The sequence below is a fragment of the Mustelus asterias genome, chromosome 15, assembly GCF_964213995.1.
Source record: "Mustelus asterias chromosome 15, sMusAst1.hap1.1, whole genome shotgun sequence".
NCBI classification, from domain to species: domain Eukaryota; kingdom Metazoa; phylum Chordata; class Chondrichthyes; order Carcharhiniformes; family Triakidae; genus Mustelus; species Mustelus asterias.
In genome coordinates, this window is record NC_135815.1 from 13820643 (window position 1) to 13838773 (window position 18131).

Sequence of the window (18131 nt, forward strand, 5' to 3'; positions counted from 1 at the left end):
CTGCAGTCCTGGGATGAGGGTTGGAAATCCGTGCCATTGCCATCTTCCTCCAGGCGGCATGAACATAACGCTCTGATTTGATGGTACTCTATCTCTGTGATCTACAGCCTTACAACCCTCCATGATATCTGCTCTCTTCTAATTCTGGCCTCTAGTACATTCCCGGTTAGAATTGCTCCACCGCAGGTGATCATGCCTTCAGTTCCTAAGCCCCAAGCTCAGGAATTCCCTCCATACACTGCTCTGCCCTTTACCTCTTTCTTCCTTTCACACATTCCTTAATGTCCACTTCTTCATCCAAATGTTTGGTCCGCTGACCATCTCCTGATGTGGCTCAGTGAAGTGCCTTGGAACACTATATAAATATAATTTGCTATATCTTTCCCCCCCCTCCACCCCACCCCAAATAGTTTATTTTTCGTGTTGTGCCCTCTAAGAGGACTTGGAGGGCTGAATGAGAGAAGGATGTGTGTTCATAGTGTCACATGTCCTACTGTCTTCTGAGCACAGATTGTATTTAAATATTCATAATGATGCCTAAGCATGATTGTAGTATTGGTAAGCCAGAGTACAGTAATTTGAGGGTGAAATGAAAGAGCTAAACAGTGCCTGCATTATTGTTTGTCCATTGATGTTCTGTTGAATAGAATAGGCTAGACGGTGTGGCTAAAAGCTGCACAAAAGTTCCTTGCTAGTTAAATTGTTCATAGCAGTTTTATACCCAAGATTTGACCAGCACATTTGCATAAGGTCATACCCAGGAAGCTTGGGTAAACCTCCATCTAGAGTGGCCAGAATAATAGCAGCGTAAATCATTTTGAGGCAATTGTATCCATAATAATTTATCAATAGAATAATTGTTTTGTATTTAATATATTGTTTTATGCAACCAGAGGCAGTCAGTGAAGAGTAGTAGGTTGTTTCAACATTGGATATCATTGCGCTTTCACTCCACTGCCCATGACATTGAAATTTGGATTTCAAGCCTGGCAACATGCATCTTAAGATCTCTTCCTATGGCTTTTGTTTGGAAGGTGTAGCTATTGGTTTAGTTAAAGGTTTTGGTAAGGATAAAAATAAATCTTTTTGACTCTGATTTCATGAACTGTGCACCGAAATAGATTGGGCTGTGATGACAGAACAGTGAACTTCTGGTGTAAAAGGTTGATGTGATCTTATTTTTAAAAAAGAATAATGGATGGATGGGTGCAGAGCAGTGTGAGAAGAAAGCTGTAAAGATATTTATTATAGGATTTCCTAGTTAAAAGAATGCATGGAAATGAGGCAATGAGTTAATTAGGAAACCAAAAATGAAATATAGAGAAAGCTCATTTGGTGCAAAGCAAAGTTTAAAAAAAAAATTATTTTCTCACTGTGCCTTTCAACCCAGTGCATCCATGCTCTCTGTATTTAAACAAAAAACAAATAAATAGTCCTAGTTGATTGGCCTGCCAAAAGGCAGGTTTGGTATTGATTCTGCTACTTTACTTTTCCTTACCTCAGTTTTATGTCAAGGACTGGTGAAATGTTATTCCAAAAAGAATGGACAAGGAGAAATTACAGTCTCATGGAGTTATCCTGCATCAATCAGGAAAAGTTCTGGCTCCTATGCAGCACATGTATGTGGTTGGATATATAAACAGTGGCAGTTGGAGTTTCTAAACAAACTGAAGTACCTAGTGAATTATTTTTAATTTTTCCACCGACTGCTGGTCCAGAAAAGGAGGGATTCAAACCAATGAGTACATTGAGTAGTTTCAACCACTTGTATTTCTATGTGTAATAACTAATGTAGTAAAATGTCCCAAGCTTCACAGGAGCATTATCAAACAAAATTTGACACTGAGCCACATGAGATATTGGGGCAGATGACCACCGACTTGATCAAAGAGTTTTTAAGGAGCGTTATGAGGAGATGAGAGAGGTAGAGACCAGAGATGGTCAGAAGGGAATTCCAAAGCTTATGGCCTTGACAATTGAAGATAAAGCTGCCACTGGTGGAGCAGTTAAAATCTGGGATGCTCAAATGGACAGAATGGGAGGGTTGCCGGTACATTGGAGAGTTGTAAGGCTGAAGTAGGTTGGAGATGGGGAGGGGTGAGGCCATGGAAGGAGTTGAAAACAAGGATGAGAATTTTAGAATCAAGGCATTGATGTCATGAGGCATTTTGATTTCCCGAAAATTATTTTGGTTGATGCTGAAATGATCCATCACCTTGGTCTGGTTAGAGATGATGTAAACACTGATTTCTAATTTGTTAATTATTCTTCATCCTTGGGAAGACTTTCACTGTTTGCTATATAAAATGTATAAAATATGTATCTTGCAGTTTGCTTAAAAAAAAATAGCCCACAGCTGTAATGCTCTGTTGTAAATCAGTTGACACTGCTACAGTAAATTTTTAAAAATCCAGGGTGAAATTAATATAGCGTAGGATTTCTCGTAACAAAATTATCTTCTTGTAATAAAATTTGATGCTTAAATAGTAATGAATTGTCTCTCATATTAGTGGAAACTAGTGCCTCCAGTTGCAAAATATTTAGCTCCATGCACCTATCTTACTTCCAGTATTTAAAACTGTTGAACAAATTTGATATTTATAAAGTGACCAGTATCGTCAGTGGTAATCCACTTTTTTAATGTAGAATATAATCCATCAGGTTATAATCAGGTTTTTTGTATAGTGAGATGATGTTCGACTTTAGTATTTTCTATGTAAATGTATCAAATATCATCAATGGGTTAGCACATTTTGAAACTTCAATGATTAGTTGTGAATTTCTTTATATTTGTTCCCGTTATGTGTGTGAATCTGGCAAGACTTGAATACTAAATCCTTGTTACCTTGTGAATATTGGTTGTTTGAACAACTGAGTGGCTGGTGAGGTCAAATTAGAGACCATTAAAAGTAAACTGTTTTTTGAACATGCTATTTAAACTCTTAACCTGTCGATTGCTAGTCAAGTACCATAACCATCATATTACTATATCCCAGCACTGAATGTGTTTAATATTAGTTGCTGATAACAATGATGGATAACTTTAAATGGCAGTAATTTTTGCAGATGTTATGTAATTAGCGAAAAACCACACTTTGTATGATACAGATCGTTTTAATTATTCAAACTCCACAAATCAAATAGTCAAGTTTCTAAACATGTACAAAATTACTGTATGTAACTTTTGGCGATTCAATTTACCATAGAATGCTGGTTTTAGCCAGGATTAAAGAAATATTTTTTGGCGACTGGACCTACTTGCTGACTAACTTGAACATTTTAGATAGTAAAGTGACTTTCCTCATGTTTGAAGCTCTAAACAGGCCCCTTTGTTTTTGGGCAATCATCAGGAGTCCAGGGCATAGGATAAGATTAATGACTACAGAAAGGTGTTGATAATTGTGGGGGTGGGGTGGGGGGGGGGGGGGGGGGGTGCAACAAGAACATATAAAGAGTAGATTAGAGTTGATTAATGTAACTGAATTTTTTAAGGAAATCACAATATATGTACAGGCAAAGGGTATGCTGTGGATATTTTGCACATATATTTTCAAGGGGTTCTACAAAAGAGGTTTGTTGTGAAAAGGTGCATTATATTATAAGGGAATATAACTATATATGTTTAAAGGTTGCTTGGAAACAGAAAGCAAAAAGTAGACAAAAACAGCAGTTTGGCTGTAATCTATTTGAGTGCCTCCATTACATCAATGATGTGGATGTGAGCTCAGAAAAAGTGGTAATGAATTTTGCTTATACAAAAGTGCCAAATTAGAAGGCTTGTCAGCAGCCTTGTCTTAGTGGAGCCTGGTGGTTCAAGTGGTTCAGGCCCCACTTGGGAGTCTTGAACAGATAATCTAGACTGATATTTCAGTACGGTATTGCGGTGCCATCTTTGGGATAACAGGTGAAACTGAGGTCCCAAAGAAGAGATTTAAAGTTTTCCCAACATAACCAACAAAACTTAAAAACTCAGTTTTTATCACATTGCTATTTGTGTGACCTTAGCATGTGTAATTAGTTTCTGTATTTCAAAAGTAATTGGCTACGAAATGCTTATTGTAGCATCCAGAAATCAAAAAATGTAAAGACAGCATTTTTCTTTTGGTGAATTGAGCAAAATTGCACAGTCATTACAATAAATACAGAGAAATACATGGTACAGCACATTCATTGGAATACATACAAATTGGTGCAAATTTTACCATGGTTGAGGAAGAAGAGACTTAAGGATGTGGGTATAAAGATCTTGAAATCTGAATATGCAGGTGTTCTTCTGGATTTTATACTTTGGGTTCTGAACATAAAAACTTGGAATTGAAGTTGAATTTTGTTTGTGTTGTTATTTTAAGATACTAGGAACAAATGTGTAGCATTGAGTTTAAAATTTTGCTAAAGACTTTTGATCTGAGATGTGTGTAGGGTATATTACCTTCTCCCAATATATTAGATCTCAATTTTGATGCACAACAGAATGGCAAAGAACAGGGAAATACTTTGTGATATTTTGTTGTAAATCAGTCTTGTTGCTAGTGAGAAAAGCCCCGGGAAGATCCAAAATCTTGGGTCAGGTGCAGATGTTGACGTGAAGTTCCCTAATGTCAACATCAAAATCAACGTGCAACAGATCGGCACAGTTTTTTTCAAAAAAGGCCTCAATTTTGATAGACATTCGACTTAATTATTATAAAGCATAAGCATATGGGATATGTTACCAAAAATAGCCGTTAAGAGTTTTCTGGTTGGGGGCGAGGGGCTGTCGTTGTGTGTTTTTTTTTTCAAACATTGTGCTTTTCAAGGATTGGAATGCTTTCTGAAGAATGTTTAGAACTGCATTTGGATATTTTTTGATAGATACCTGTAAATACTCAGGGCAGGTGTAAAAGCACCATTGGTTACTGAGTCAAAATGTATTTTTCTCAACCTCTATTGCTAATGTTAATTGGCAACACTAATTTTGAACTTCTGATTGTTTCCTGGATTAGAAAGGAAAATGAAATCCAACTAATGGGAAGAAAAGTTTCATCTATTTAAGGGATAGTGATGGAGGTTTGCCCTTAACTGTTACCTGCTTTAAACAGCCAACAGCTTCAAAAATGTACTTGGGGAAAAATTTCAGCAGCACTTAGCAGGCCTCAAATAGATTATTGAAAGTTTCATCATAAAATCAAAGTCACAGTTTTAAGAATTTCTGTGGATCTACTTAATTGAATTCTATTAGGGCAAGGTCTTGGAACCGATTTAGAAGAAGGAATTTGATGTGGTAGAACCTTCCTTTGTCGAATCAAGATTGCTAGATTAGTTGTGTTTGTTTAATGTACACTAAAATCTCAAAGTCTGCTTCATCTGAAAATCGTGCGTTTTTAACAAAGATCATTGTCATTTTGGCTCAGTAATGAAAGCAGTATACGGTGTGGTGTTTTTCTCTCGCACGCTTGAAAATTGTCCATGCCATAGTACATAGCCATTGAGGTCACGTGTATGATAGCTGATCAGCTATGACTCTGATGGAATCTGTGATCAAAGCTTGTATTTTTTTTGAGACAAATCCTAATTGAAAATATAAACTTGATACTGAAAATGAGAATTGGAAACCAAAACTTCTCATTGAAACTATATAAAAGGGAACAGGCCAATGGAGCTCAATGGAAATTGGGAGTTCAGTGGCCAGTACAGGCAATCTGAAGATGACAGGGGCTTGATCAAGAAGCTGAGAATAATAGAGCGACACGGTGGCACAGTGGTTAGCACCGCTGCTTCACAGTGCCAGGGACACAAGGTTCAATTCCCAGCTTGGGTCACTGTCTGTACGGAGTCTGCACGTTCTCCCAGTGTCTGTGTGGGTTTCCTCCGGGTGCTCCAGTTTCCTCCCACAGACCAAAGATGTGCGGGTTAGGTGGATTGGCCATGCTAAATTGCCCCGTAGTGTCAGGGGGACTAGCAGGGTAAATAAACAAAGATGTAATTCCTGCAGGTGTTTCTGTTACCTGAAGATAACATTGGATCTGGATCTGTGCCATTCAGACTAAGTTGAGGAGGTTCTGCATTTTTGGTGAAGAGCATACCCTTTGGTTTGGTTGTGTTCTACAATCAGCTGGGAATCGGGCTAGTTCCTAGCAGAGAAGCTGAAATTCTCTAAGGAAGACTCAGTTTGAAGGACTTTATGGCTGAGCAGACTGTTGAGCCAATTCATAAGATCTGCCATTTTTGGCCATTTAATTTGTAGTTTATAGTTTCTAACTGACCGCAATTTGCCTGTTAATTCATATTTATGTTGCTTTTTGGTTTTAAACTGTGGAATGTTACCTAAGGTGGTATTGAGTGCTTACTTTGTTTAACTTGTATATTAAAATTTCCTGTTTTAAACAGTTGAACCTTGTGGCTTTATCCTTTCAGACAATAACTGAGGTTTAGGATTTATTTCAAAGTTCCTGGTCTTAACCAAGATCTTAACAGTTCATAAAATTTTATAAATTTGAGTAACCATGATCATTTGAGTAGTAGAGAAGTGCTTGGTCCTCTCCATAATCATTTGTAACTTTTTTATTTGCTCCTTCCTCTGTTACAGCTTTTGCCTCCTTTCAAGCCTCAGGTTTCATCTGAGACAGACACGAGGTATTTTGATGAAGAGTTCACAGCTCAGACCATTACAATAACTCCACCTGAAAAATGTAAGCAATAATTAATAGTTCTTTCGGCATTGTGTGTAACAGTATTTTTCATCTCTCAGCATTAGATTGTAAATGTGGTCCTAAGGATGTGCCCTTTCTGTAAAGATATTAACTCTAAAACTTGCTGAAAATTGTGCCTTTTAGAACTTAATTTCCAGCTCCATTTACTAAACTGAGATAATATTTATACTGCATTCAATTTACCACCTTCAGCTTCACTCTACAGTGGTGAAAAGAGCATAGCAAATGGATATATTCTAGACCAGCTTTCAGGAAGAGCAGGAGCATGGAACCCAGACTTGCAACTAAACATTTTATTTCTATGGGTAGGAATTTTTAGATGGTGGTGTTTCCTGTCTTGCCACCCAAAGATCAGTGGGTAATGCATCCCTGGTGAACGCAGCAATCATACAGCCATTTAACACGTTGCGGTATGTGACTTGGCTGAAGACAGGACACCTCCCCCACTTCCCCCCCCCCCCCAAAAAAAACTCTGGCAGAAGTCCCACCTCAGAGAGTTGCTAGCTAATCAGATTGACTGGCAGCTCTGTAATCTCAGCAGCACCTGTGGCAGCAGTGGCCAGGACTTGGACTACAAACAGTGCCCTATCCTAAGTCCTGTAGTCCACTAACAATTAAGTGTGAGGGCGTCCTATGGCACGATGGGGAGGTCAGGCCCCAGGTGTGGTGGTCTTGATGGAGATATTTCCGGGGGGGGGGGGGGGGGGGTGGTCTTTTTGGAGATATTTCCGGGGGGGGTGGGGGGAGCATCTGGGGAGGTGCACAATTTGGAAAGGGGTCCCTTGACAAACTGATGAAGGGTGACCTGCCGTGCCTCCTCCAATCCCTGAACTCCTCCTGTCACTCTCAAAATTGCAGCCATACAGGAGGCAGCTCTTTAGTGGCTAGTTGGCAACTCAAGGGCCTCACATGGAATGAGCGCAGGCAGGCTGCTCTAGGCCTCACCAACCCCACATAAAATTGCAGGCAGTTTAAGGGTGGGTGGTGGGATGGCCACCTGAGGAATTTTATGGGCCCCACTGCTGACAAACTCACCAATGGAGGACCATAAAATTCTGCGAGTTTGCAGCATCTGTACTCAAGAGAACATCACACGTTGGTAAATTTGGATTAAATAAAAATTAAATTTGAAAATCTAGGTGTAATTTACTCCAAATTTACCATAGTTGCCGTATTTGTAGTTACATATTGGCTTTTGTTTGGGGAAATTAATTCAATTTATTACACAAGCTTTGTATCGAAATAAATTATCTAAAATGTACCAGTTTATTAATGCTCTAGTGGCAAAGCACTTTATTTTGTTTGTAAATTGTTAATTATATACACAGTTACAATTACATTTTGAGTTGAACATTCTTAAATTATGGCTGGGTGAACTCATCTGCATTTTTCAATTGATTGTGAAGTTGCATAAAGATATCCTATGGAACTTGCATTAATCTGATCACTACGCAATCACTAATTGTATTAAGCATAAAATTGTGTGAAAGAATATAAAAGGCTAAATATTACTTGAAATATGCAGAATGTCCCACAATGAATCAACTTTTGACATTCTTGCTATATCTAACTTTTATGATGTAGCTACTTAACTTTTGATGTCATTCTACTAAGGCTGGATAATTTTGAATGAATAGTGGTAAATGACATGGCACAAGGTACCAGGAATCACATACAAAAATGTCTGAACTCAGCTGCACTGCTGTGCTGATGCAATAGCTAATAGATTATCTGGTTGCTATACCTCGTTAGTGTTTCGTGGCCCTTGCTGTGCTGTGTTTCTTGCATTGCAATGATGAGTACACATCTGAAGCATTTCTTTGGCTTAGAGCTCCCACCCGTGAAGGAGAATTGAAACCAGCTGGTTTTTAAAGAACCAACAAGTGTGAATTTGAACCCTTGCTAGAAAGATAATAAATATTACTGTGAAAGAGGGTTTCAGCTGACATTACAGGCTCAAAAATTGGTGTGGGAGAAGAGGGTTCCAGTTGTGGGGCAATGGCACCAGTGCTGAGGGAAGTGGAGGCTATACAGTTGGGACAGAATACACCTGAACTGTGCTGGGACTAGTGTTCTCATGAGCAACATAACTAGGAAAGTAGAGAGGGTTTTAAACTAAATTGCGGGGGCAAGGGATCACATTTGAGGAAATGTGGTAAGCTTAAAAACAGGAAAGAGAGAAACGTATTAATGTGGAAAATGATAAATAGATCGTGACAGGAAAGGACGGAGTACAAATCTAAGAGTAAATCAGCAGATGAGGCTAGATAGTATAAAAATAAAAGGACAAAAAGCTTTGTGGCTCTGTATCAGCATTCAAAACAAAATAGATGAACTGAGAACACAAATATAAATGCCATTAGATAGTCCTTACAGAGACATGGCTACAGGATGACACAGATTGGGACCTGAATATTGAAGCATACGTGACGTTTAGGAAGGACAGGAAGCTAGGAAAAGGTGGAGAAGGTGTGATTCTGTTAATTAATGATGGTATTAGCATATTTGAGAGGAATGACCCAAGTTCAGGAATTCAGGGGTGGAAATGGTTTGGGAAGTGATGAGAACCAATAAAGGCAAGAAGTCATTTGTGAGAATGATGTACAAGTCCTGTAACAGTAACCATATAGTAGGGTGGGGTATAAAGGAAGAAATAATATGAGCTCGTCAGAAAGGTATGGTGATAATCTTGGAGGATTTAAATCTGCATTTAGATTGGGAAAATCAGATGGGCAAAAGTAGCCTAGATGAGGAATTCATAGAATATTTTTGGGGCAGTTTTTTGAACAGCATCTCTGGCACCACCAGAGAACAGTCTATACTAAACTTGGTAGTGCGCAACAAAATAAGATTGATTAATGACCTCGTATTGAAACATCTCTGGGTAGCTGTGATCATAATGTGAATAAATTTCACATTCAGTTTGAGGAAGAGAACAGTGGGTCGAAAGGCTTGTATTTTAAACTTAAATAAGGGCCACTATGAGGGCATGAAAGCACAGCTAGCTAAAGTGAACTGACATGTTATGTGAAGGGAAAGAAAGGTCAATAGAGAAGCAGTGACAGACATTTAAGAATACACAGAATAGAAATGTTCCAAAGAGAGAAATTCCAAGGGCAGGACCAATCTTCCGTGATTAACTTAAAAAAAAAAGTTAAGGACTGTATCTAACACACACAAAAGCATGTAATTATGTAAAGATAGTGGCAAGTCAGGAGATTGGACAGAGTATAAGAAACAGAACAGATTGATAAGGAAGGAAAAATTGGAGTACAAGGGAAAGCTAACTGAAAATATTTAAATGCGTTAAGAGTTTCTATAGATATTTAAAGTTAATTAAGTGAGCATTGATCCGAGGGAAATTGAGTCTGGGGAATTAATAATGGAAAATAAGAAGTTGGTAGATGAATTGAACTGGGATTTCGCATCAGTCTTCACTATGGAGGATACAACTAACATCCCAGAAATAGCTGTAAATCAGGTTTTTCCAAAATTCCCTCGATTTGGGGAAGGGTCCATTAGATTTGAAAAAAACAAATGTAACTCCATCAGAGGATTGAATTAATTAATTAATTCCCTTCCTCAAAAGTACAGGAAGCAGAGTCTTTGAATATTTTCAAGGCTGAACTACATAGCTTCTTGATAAGTATGGGGATGAAAGGTTATCAGGGTTAGGCAGGAATGTGGAGTTGATACAATCAGATCAACCATGATATTGTTTGGCTAAGCAGATTCGAAAGGCCAAGTGGCCTACTTCTAGTTTGTATGTTCATATGCACAGCCATGGTTCAGACATGGACAAAAGAGTTGCATTCGAGTGAGGTGAGAGTGACTGCCCTTGACATTAAGGTAGCATTTGACTGAGTGTGGAATCAAGGAGCCCGAGCAAAATTGGAGTGGAATTGGGGATAAAATTCTCCACTGGTTGGAGCTATATCTAGTACAAAGCAAGATTGTTGTGGCTGTTGGAGGTCAATCATGTCAGTTCAGGGTATTGCTGCAGGAGTTTCTCAGGGGTAATGTCCTAGGGCCACCATTAGTGGGATGTTCATGAATGCACAGTGTTAGCGCCATTCGCGCCGCCTCAGATTCTGAAACAGCTTGTGCCCATATGCAGCAAGACTGGATAACATTCAGGCTTGGGCTGATAAATGGCAAGTAACATTTGCACTACACAAATGCCAGACAATGGCCATCTCCAAGAGGGAATGTAACTATCTCCCTTTGCCATTCAATGGCATTACCATTGCTGAATCCCCCACTATCAACATCCTGGTGATTATCATTGACCCAAACCTGGACTGGTAATATGAATACTCGTGCTTCAAGAGCACGTCAATGGCTAGGGGTTCTGCAGAGTAACTCACCTCCTAACTCTCCAAAGCCTGTTCACCATCTAAAGGTACAAATCAGGAATGTGATGCAATACTCTCCACTTACCCTTTATGTGTGCAACTTCAACAACACTCAAGAAAAGTAAAATTTATTTATTAGTCACAAGTAAGGTTCACATTGACACTGCAATGAAGTTGCTGTGAAATTCCCTTAGTCGCCACACTCTGGCGCCTGTTCGGGTCAGTGCACCTACCCAGTACGTCTTTCAGACTGTGGGAGGAAACCGGAGCACCCGGAGGAAACCCACGCAGATACGGAGAACGTGCAAACTCCACACAGACAGTGACCCAAGCTGGGAATTGAACCCAGGTCTCTGGCGCTGTGAGGCTCAACACCATCAAGGACAAAACAGCCCCGCTTGATAGGCACAGCAACGACCATCTTCAACATTCACTCACTCCATCATTGATGCTTAATGGCAACAATGTGTATGATGTACAAGGTGCACTGCAGCAATACACCAAGGCTCCTTCAACAGTCTCTTCTAAACCGGCAACCTTTACCGTATAGAATGTCGGGGGCAGACAATGCATTTGTATACCACATGCAAGTTTCCTTCCAAATTATACTCCTTGCCCTGACTTGGAACTATATCGCCATTCCTTCACTGTCATTGGATCAAAATCCTGGAACTCCCTTCCTAATTGCACTGTGGGTGTACCTATAGTATATGGACTGTGCAGTGGTTTAAAAAGGTGATAAAGGGCAATTAGGGATGGGCAATAAATGCTACCTAGCCAGTGTGAAAGAAATTTTTAAAAAAAGATTTTTTGGAGCTGGTTAACTTTTTTCCTCCCCAATCCAGAAAGGAAGGTGTGTGAAAATTCATAAAGTAAGATAATAAAAGATGATGCAAAACACAACGTTCCATCCCAATATAGCAGCAAAACGCACAGTTTAAGATCTTTAAGTTGGTGTTATTTGCATTTGTGCATTTGTACTACCACTTCTATGTGCAATACATGCCCAAATTTTCTTAAAGCAGTAAGTAGTCAGTTATTCTGAGCAGGTTCAAGGATGAATCACTAAGTAAACAGCAGAGTTGAGATGCCCTGCCCTGCCAGATGTAGAGAACACTAAACTTAGGCATATAACAACATTCATACAGATTTTTGATTGCATATTTGGACAATTGCAGAAAGAAAAATCCTAAGTTTATTATATAAGGAAATAAAGGATTAATCTCATTGTGTACACCTGAGGGAAATGAAGTGTTGCTTCACTCATTAGTAAAAATAGAATTATCAGGAAGGGGTCAGCCTAGTCGATTCCCAAATAATTGCAGATTTGGTGGTCATGGCTTAAAGGACAATGTTTAAAGTATGATTTGTTCAACTAAAATTAATAATTGATTTATATTGATCCATTCATTCCGGTGGAAACTAATGGCTTGTTTCAGGTTTTAAACTTATTTCTGTTACCTTAACATCAAGGACATGGGCCATGACTTTCAACTAGTTAATCAACGGATAGCAAAACTTCATTTTGCATATTTTCCACTATTAAGACAAATCATTGCTCTTGCGCTAATAGTACACCTACCCCAGTGGCTAAAATTCCATATTTCTGATTTCAGCTGGCAACATGCGCCACTTTATTTTGTAGTAGTGTAAAAGAGGTTTACACTACTAAAACGTGCCTGAAAATTCCACTCCCTACAGCAACTAATGGGAAAAATAGTTGCCTCATTGATGCAGGATTTCATCTCTACATGGTTAATTAACCTCGAGGAATTGTATCTGCTGCTGACCCAGCATAATGAAAGTATCCATCAAGCAGCAGTTGAATGAAAATGTAACTGCAGTGATGATGAAACAACAGTTAACATTAGAATCAACACATCGAAGGAATAAAAAGATCAAGTATATTAATTCCAATATTACCACCGTCTATTTTAGTCATGTTTTATGTATCAGTTCTTTGCGTCACATCAATTCAAGCTCAAACTTGGTGGTAGACAAATATATTTGTCCATCTGCTCCTGTGACCTAGAATTTTAGGAAAAGGTAAAAACTATTCTGATTTTTTTAAAATAAAAAACATTTGCCATTACATACATGTTAGCAAACTTATCTTCAAATACTGTAGCAACATTTATTTCCAGAATCACTTCCTTCCTTTTCGGAGAGAAGCTGAATAGCACCCTGAACCACGTGCAACAATCTTCTAAGAGCAGCACTTCACTGCTAAAGTTCAAACAATTGAGAGCAAAGATTGAATACAGAAGCAGTTTTGTATGTGTAACTCGAGGAGTCAAAGGAAGGGCACCTGTTATTTTTATCCTCATCACCATTGTCTTGGCTTCCTTTTGAAGAATTGTCAAAACTTACTATATCAAACCTTTCCTTCAAAAATGCATCAAACGTGCTGTTAAGTTAGAAACAGCTACGCAGTTACCACAAAGTAATTTATTTTTAGTGTTAATGCAAGTCTCCAATTTGTACCAAAGTGTGTATGTTTGTTTATTGAATGTGATTGTAAAACAAATGCTAAATTTCAGACACTGCTAGATGGTTGCAATGGCACAAGTAAAAATTGATATATTTATTAATCCTTTTATCTCTGTTACTGTATTTTTACCTCTGTTACTGTCATTAAAAGCTTGAAAATCTGACTCTGTGCATATAATTATGTGTTAGCCTATTAGCTGTAATAACCAAATGTTGTGCTATATTGTGCCTGGGAAATTGGATGTAATGAACATTTTTTATTCATGTAAACATGCTGGTTCTTAAGGATTCTCAATATGATTCAACAAGTATTTTCTATTCCTAATTGTTATTGAATTGTTTTAATATTATTGGTTAATTGGTGCAGCTTGCTGGAATATGTTTTAATATACCCTGTTGGATATAAAATCATAAAGGGAGCAGAATCCTAGACAATTCAGTTTCAAGAAATGCTTTAAAAAACTGCAAGGTATGAAAGTTCTAAAGATAAGTTTGCTAAGATCTATTGTGAAATAATTGTCTGAAATATAACAATTTTTGTTTATTCATAGATGATGAGGATGGTATGGATTGCATGGACAATGAAAGACGGCCTCATTTCCCCCAGTTCTCATATTCTGCGAGTGGAAGAGAATAGGACATCAAGTCTTTTCTGTTTTTTTGCTGCTCAGCTGTCGTCATGGTGTATCACTGGAAATCATTCCTGAACAATATAAGAGTTTGAGCTATACTTGATTTCAGAGGCAGGGCATCTTCAGGAATCATTTCAAGTTGAATGTTTTTTGCATGAATCTAAATGTCAGTCTGAAGATTCAAGCTGTTACCTCCTACTATTTTGACATAATGTCCTGCAAAGAGTATTTTTAAACATATGAAGTCCTAATAGGATGTATTGTACATGATGCAGCACTTATGCATTTCAGCCTGTAAATGGAACAGAGTTTTAATAGAGGCTGAAGAAGGCATTTGGCAAAATTTCACAATAATGACAAAAAATGAAATTTAAGCACCTGATGCAACTTGTGTACCTTTTTGTTATATTAATTTCTGCTATTCATAGCAAGCATTTGTTTGTGATGTATGGCAAGTATGCAAGGTTTTTGTTAGACATATCACTGAAGAAATGAGCTGGTGTCGTTAATAGCTGGCTGAAAATGGGTATTTGTGATAGTTGCCAGGACTCAATCCCTGTCAATGTTAAAGTTAGTACCAACCCATGTACCTGAAGGCTCAACTTTAGTCAGCCCAGCAAACTTGTTATAGACTTATCAAGTGCAATCGCAGATTTTTTTTCACAACTTTTGATACTCCACACCTCTCTGCCTGTATTTGTTTTATGATGGCTGAAGAATATAGACAGGCATAATGTTCAGATTTATGATTATCACCAAATTTATGTGGGTATAGTATTCGTGCCACCCAGCCTTGGTTGGTAAACAGTAATGTTTGCCTGTAAACTTGTGGACTAGCTATTTTTTTCTGGTGTTGATTTTGAATGTACACATGTTAAACAGATGTAGTATTTATTTTTAGTAGTAATGATCGTTTGTTTGTGTCAGATAAGTTCCACCATCAGTGAACAGTTATTACTGGAAGCTTATAGATGGTGGCTGACCAACTTTACAGTGCTAGTCTTTTTTTTGTACAAGGTTTTTCAAACTGTCAATCCGTAAGGTTTTGTACTTTGCTTAGCTTACTGGCTTTCATATATTTACTGTGCAAAGTCTAGATCTTCAAGGATTAAGTCTGAAATTACCTTTCCTGACTGAGTATGCCCTCTTGTACTGCAGCCATCTTTGGGCAACAGGCCATTCCTGTTTGATTGTCAAGATTCCATAGCTTTGCTTTAACACTAATCCATTTGTTGTCACATTCCTGTGGCATTTTGAATCTAAATGCTTTTATGACTATAACACATGTATTCACCTTATTTGCAGCTTCACAAGGTTTACCACTCCTTGTTGAGGCAATGCATTGCTACTACAGTATACTGGCAAGGTGACAAGGTGGGGTCCTCTACTAACTGCAGGGTCTATATATTACACCTCAATGTACACACTTTGCTGCTACTATTTGTACTGTCTAAAATAGAACTTCCTGTATCTGCTACTAGTAGTGTATTACAGATGAGCATGAAAAAGATGTAAAGTATTTATTTTAAATTCTTAAATCGGTCATTAATTTTGCCTCTGTGTAGCCTAGGATTTGTGAAAGTTCTTGACCTTGCTAGTTCTATCATTAAATGCATAAAGATCTAGTCATATGGTTAAGGATTGTAAGCAGAAGGGACTAAGAACCTTAGTGAACTGTATTACTGTTGGTAAAATTTAACTGTTTATTTCCTTAAGTATAAGACCCACAAGGATGTGAAAAACTGCAACAAAATGTTTTTGTACACTGTACATCCTTAGTATTTTTACACATAAATGTATATGATAGGGATGCACATTATTTTCCTTCTTACAGACTGCTTAAATAAAGCACTACATCAATCCGCTATTGGGTTGTGTAGTCTTACTACTTACTAATTTTGGTTGTTTACCTTGTGTATGTCTGTTTGGCAGTAGTATATGAAATTTGCCTTGGACCAGTTGGGGAAATCTTTTTAAAATAGCATATTGAACATTGATCGATAAAATACTGTAACATATTTCTAGGGCTGCTAACAAAATTTTATTTTGATTCCAAATTCAATTGAATATAAGTTTTAAAAAATTTATTTTAAATTGCAAATTAGATTTTGCATTTTCTCATTGTTTTAGCAGTTTGTCAAGAGAAAAAAAAGCTGCTATTCTCTTTCTTCAGCTATATTGTAGTCTTTACGTAATCAAATCTCTAAATCAAACATTTTATTGTTGTAATGATGTAGGTTAATGCAATAGTGTATCAGGTCATAAACCATGTAATTACTGCAGGGGAATTAAAATACTGTTCAGCGAATGTCATTGCCGTGTTAGCACTGCAGTGTCTTTGTAAATAGCTGAGTGAGGTTGGGGTGATACCTATTTGTATATTCCAGTCATACATAAAGCATAAGATTATTTTCTATAAATGTTCAATTACTTCGTTTTACTGGCTATGTAGACCTGTAGATTTTATTTTTACCATGTAGAGGCCTGTTTAACTTGCTTAATGAAGTTCTCTCTGTTTCTTTAGATCTTAAATTTGAATTGTGCTAAGATCAATATTAATAATTATGTATTTTGTCACACATTATAGATTGCTAATCTTGCAAATACTGATTCTGTTTCCGATGAATGAGTGTTAAGTTTTGCATATTATTTTCTACAATTTCCCCTTCTCCCTACTCTCAAAGTCCCCTTCTCGACTTTTACCCTACTGAGAGTGCCAGCAGGCTTTTATTGAGATGTGAACTTATACGAGTTTTGGTGTAATTAAAACCATTGAGAACCACAGACCTGAGTTCATTGAAATCTATGATTAGAAGTGGTAATACTCTACTTTTTTTCTTTCATCCCTAGCTAATGGTACTGAAACTAAATTTGGCATCCTAGCTATTCAGGCCCAACTCAGCATAAATGAGGAATTATACCTGATGCTCTTTGTTCAATATGGCTTAGTGTAGTTGGCGCCAAATTCACGAAACCATCTATCATGGTATATTTGATATTTTGTTAAATGGAAGCTCTGCATAATTGAGTATACTTTCTTTCTCTCCCCCCCCCCCTCCCAATACCACTGTTTCAACCATAAAATGTGCTATGAAAATTCTAATTCATTCTTTTGTGTTTTTACACACACCAATTACTCTGCAGGTGAAGGGAAAGTTCATTCTCAAACTGTCCCCTCAAGAGCTTTGTGCTATTACATTAGCATTGATGGTGTTCTTTCTGCCCCTCTTCCCCCCCATCTCTGTTGTATAAATTTAAACTGCATCCATATTTCCTCTCCAGTCATTGGCCATAATGATCAAGTGCCCATACAAAACAGGAGTTTAATTCTGACATTTATCATTTATTTTGCTGTAGTTTGTGTAATTTTTTCAAAGCTTCTCACTTCAAATATGAGTTTAGTTTTTTTATAATTAACACATTAATGTCAATATTTGCTATACCTTAGTACTGACCGACTAATGCTAACCTCATCGTCAACATTTTATTTTTTCTGCTGTTTTGTTGACGCTGGCAAAATTAGTTTCAAAATTCAGAGGGCCAGGGATACTTTTTAAGGCTGAATCCCCACTGTACCTGTTCATTTTCAGTGCCACATAATTTTGGCAAGTATAAACTCTTATGCACACTCACCAAAATTAGGCTCATCTTTACCAGAGGATGTCCAAACTACATTTTTCCAGGCACACATGAGTCATAGTAGGCACAACGCCAGCTCGGGTAAGGAATCAAGTGTAGAAAGGGACTCTTCCTTTTGAATTTGATTGTTTTATTATTTGTCCTGCCTTGAGTATCATAGTTGCTATTTATATGTGGTAATTTTATCAATAGTTTACACATTAAAATCTCACATCTGCAAAAACTTCCTATGTTAATTTGCCCATCTAAATATTTATGTTAATGTTTATAATAGAAATTGCTCATGTAATCTTATGCTGTAAACACACCCACCTGCCGATGACACT

The 18131-nt window shown here is 37.6% G+C and overlaps 1 protein-coding gene across 3 annotated transcripts in view; it reads left to right on the top strand.

Annotated features, from left to right (window-relative positions):
• Positions 1-16950, top strand: part of akt3a (v-akt murine thymoma viral oncogene homolog 3a) — a 312730-nt gene extending 295780 nt beyond the window's left edge. For 2 of the 3 annotated variants that reach the window (XM_078229515.1, XM_078229516.1), the window contains 2 exons: positions 6566-6668; positions 14086-16950. In XM_078229515.1, coding sequence (XP_078085641.1) covers positions 6566-6668; positions 14086-14171 — 189 coding nt within the window. In that variant the 3' untranslated portion in view covers positions 14172-16950. The remainder of the gene's footprint in view (positions 1-6565; positions 6669-14085) is intronic. The other variant, XM_078229517.1, reaches the window with a different exon arrangement.
• The last annotated feature ends 1181 nt before the right edge of the window (positions 16951-18131 follow it).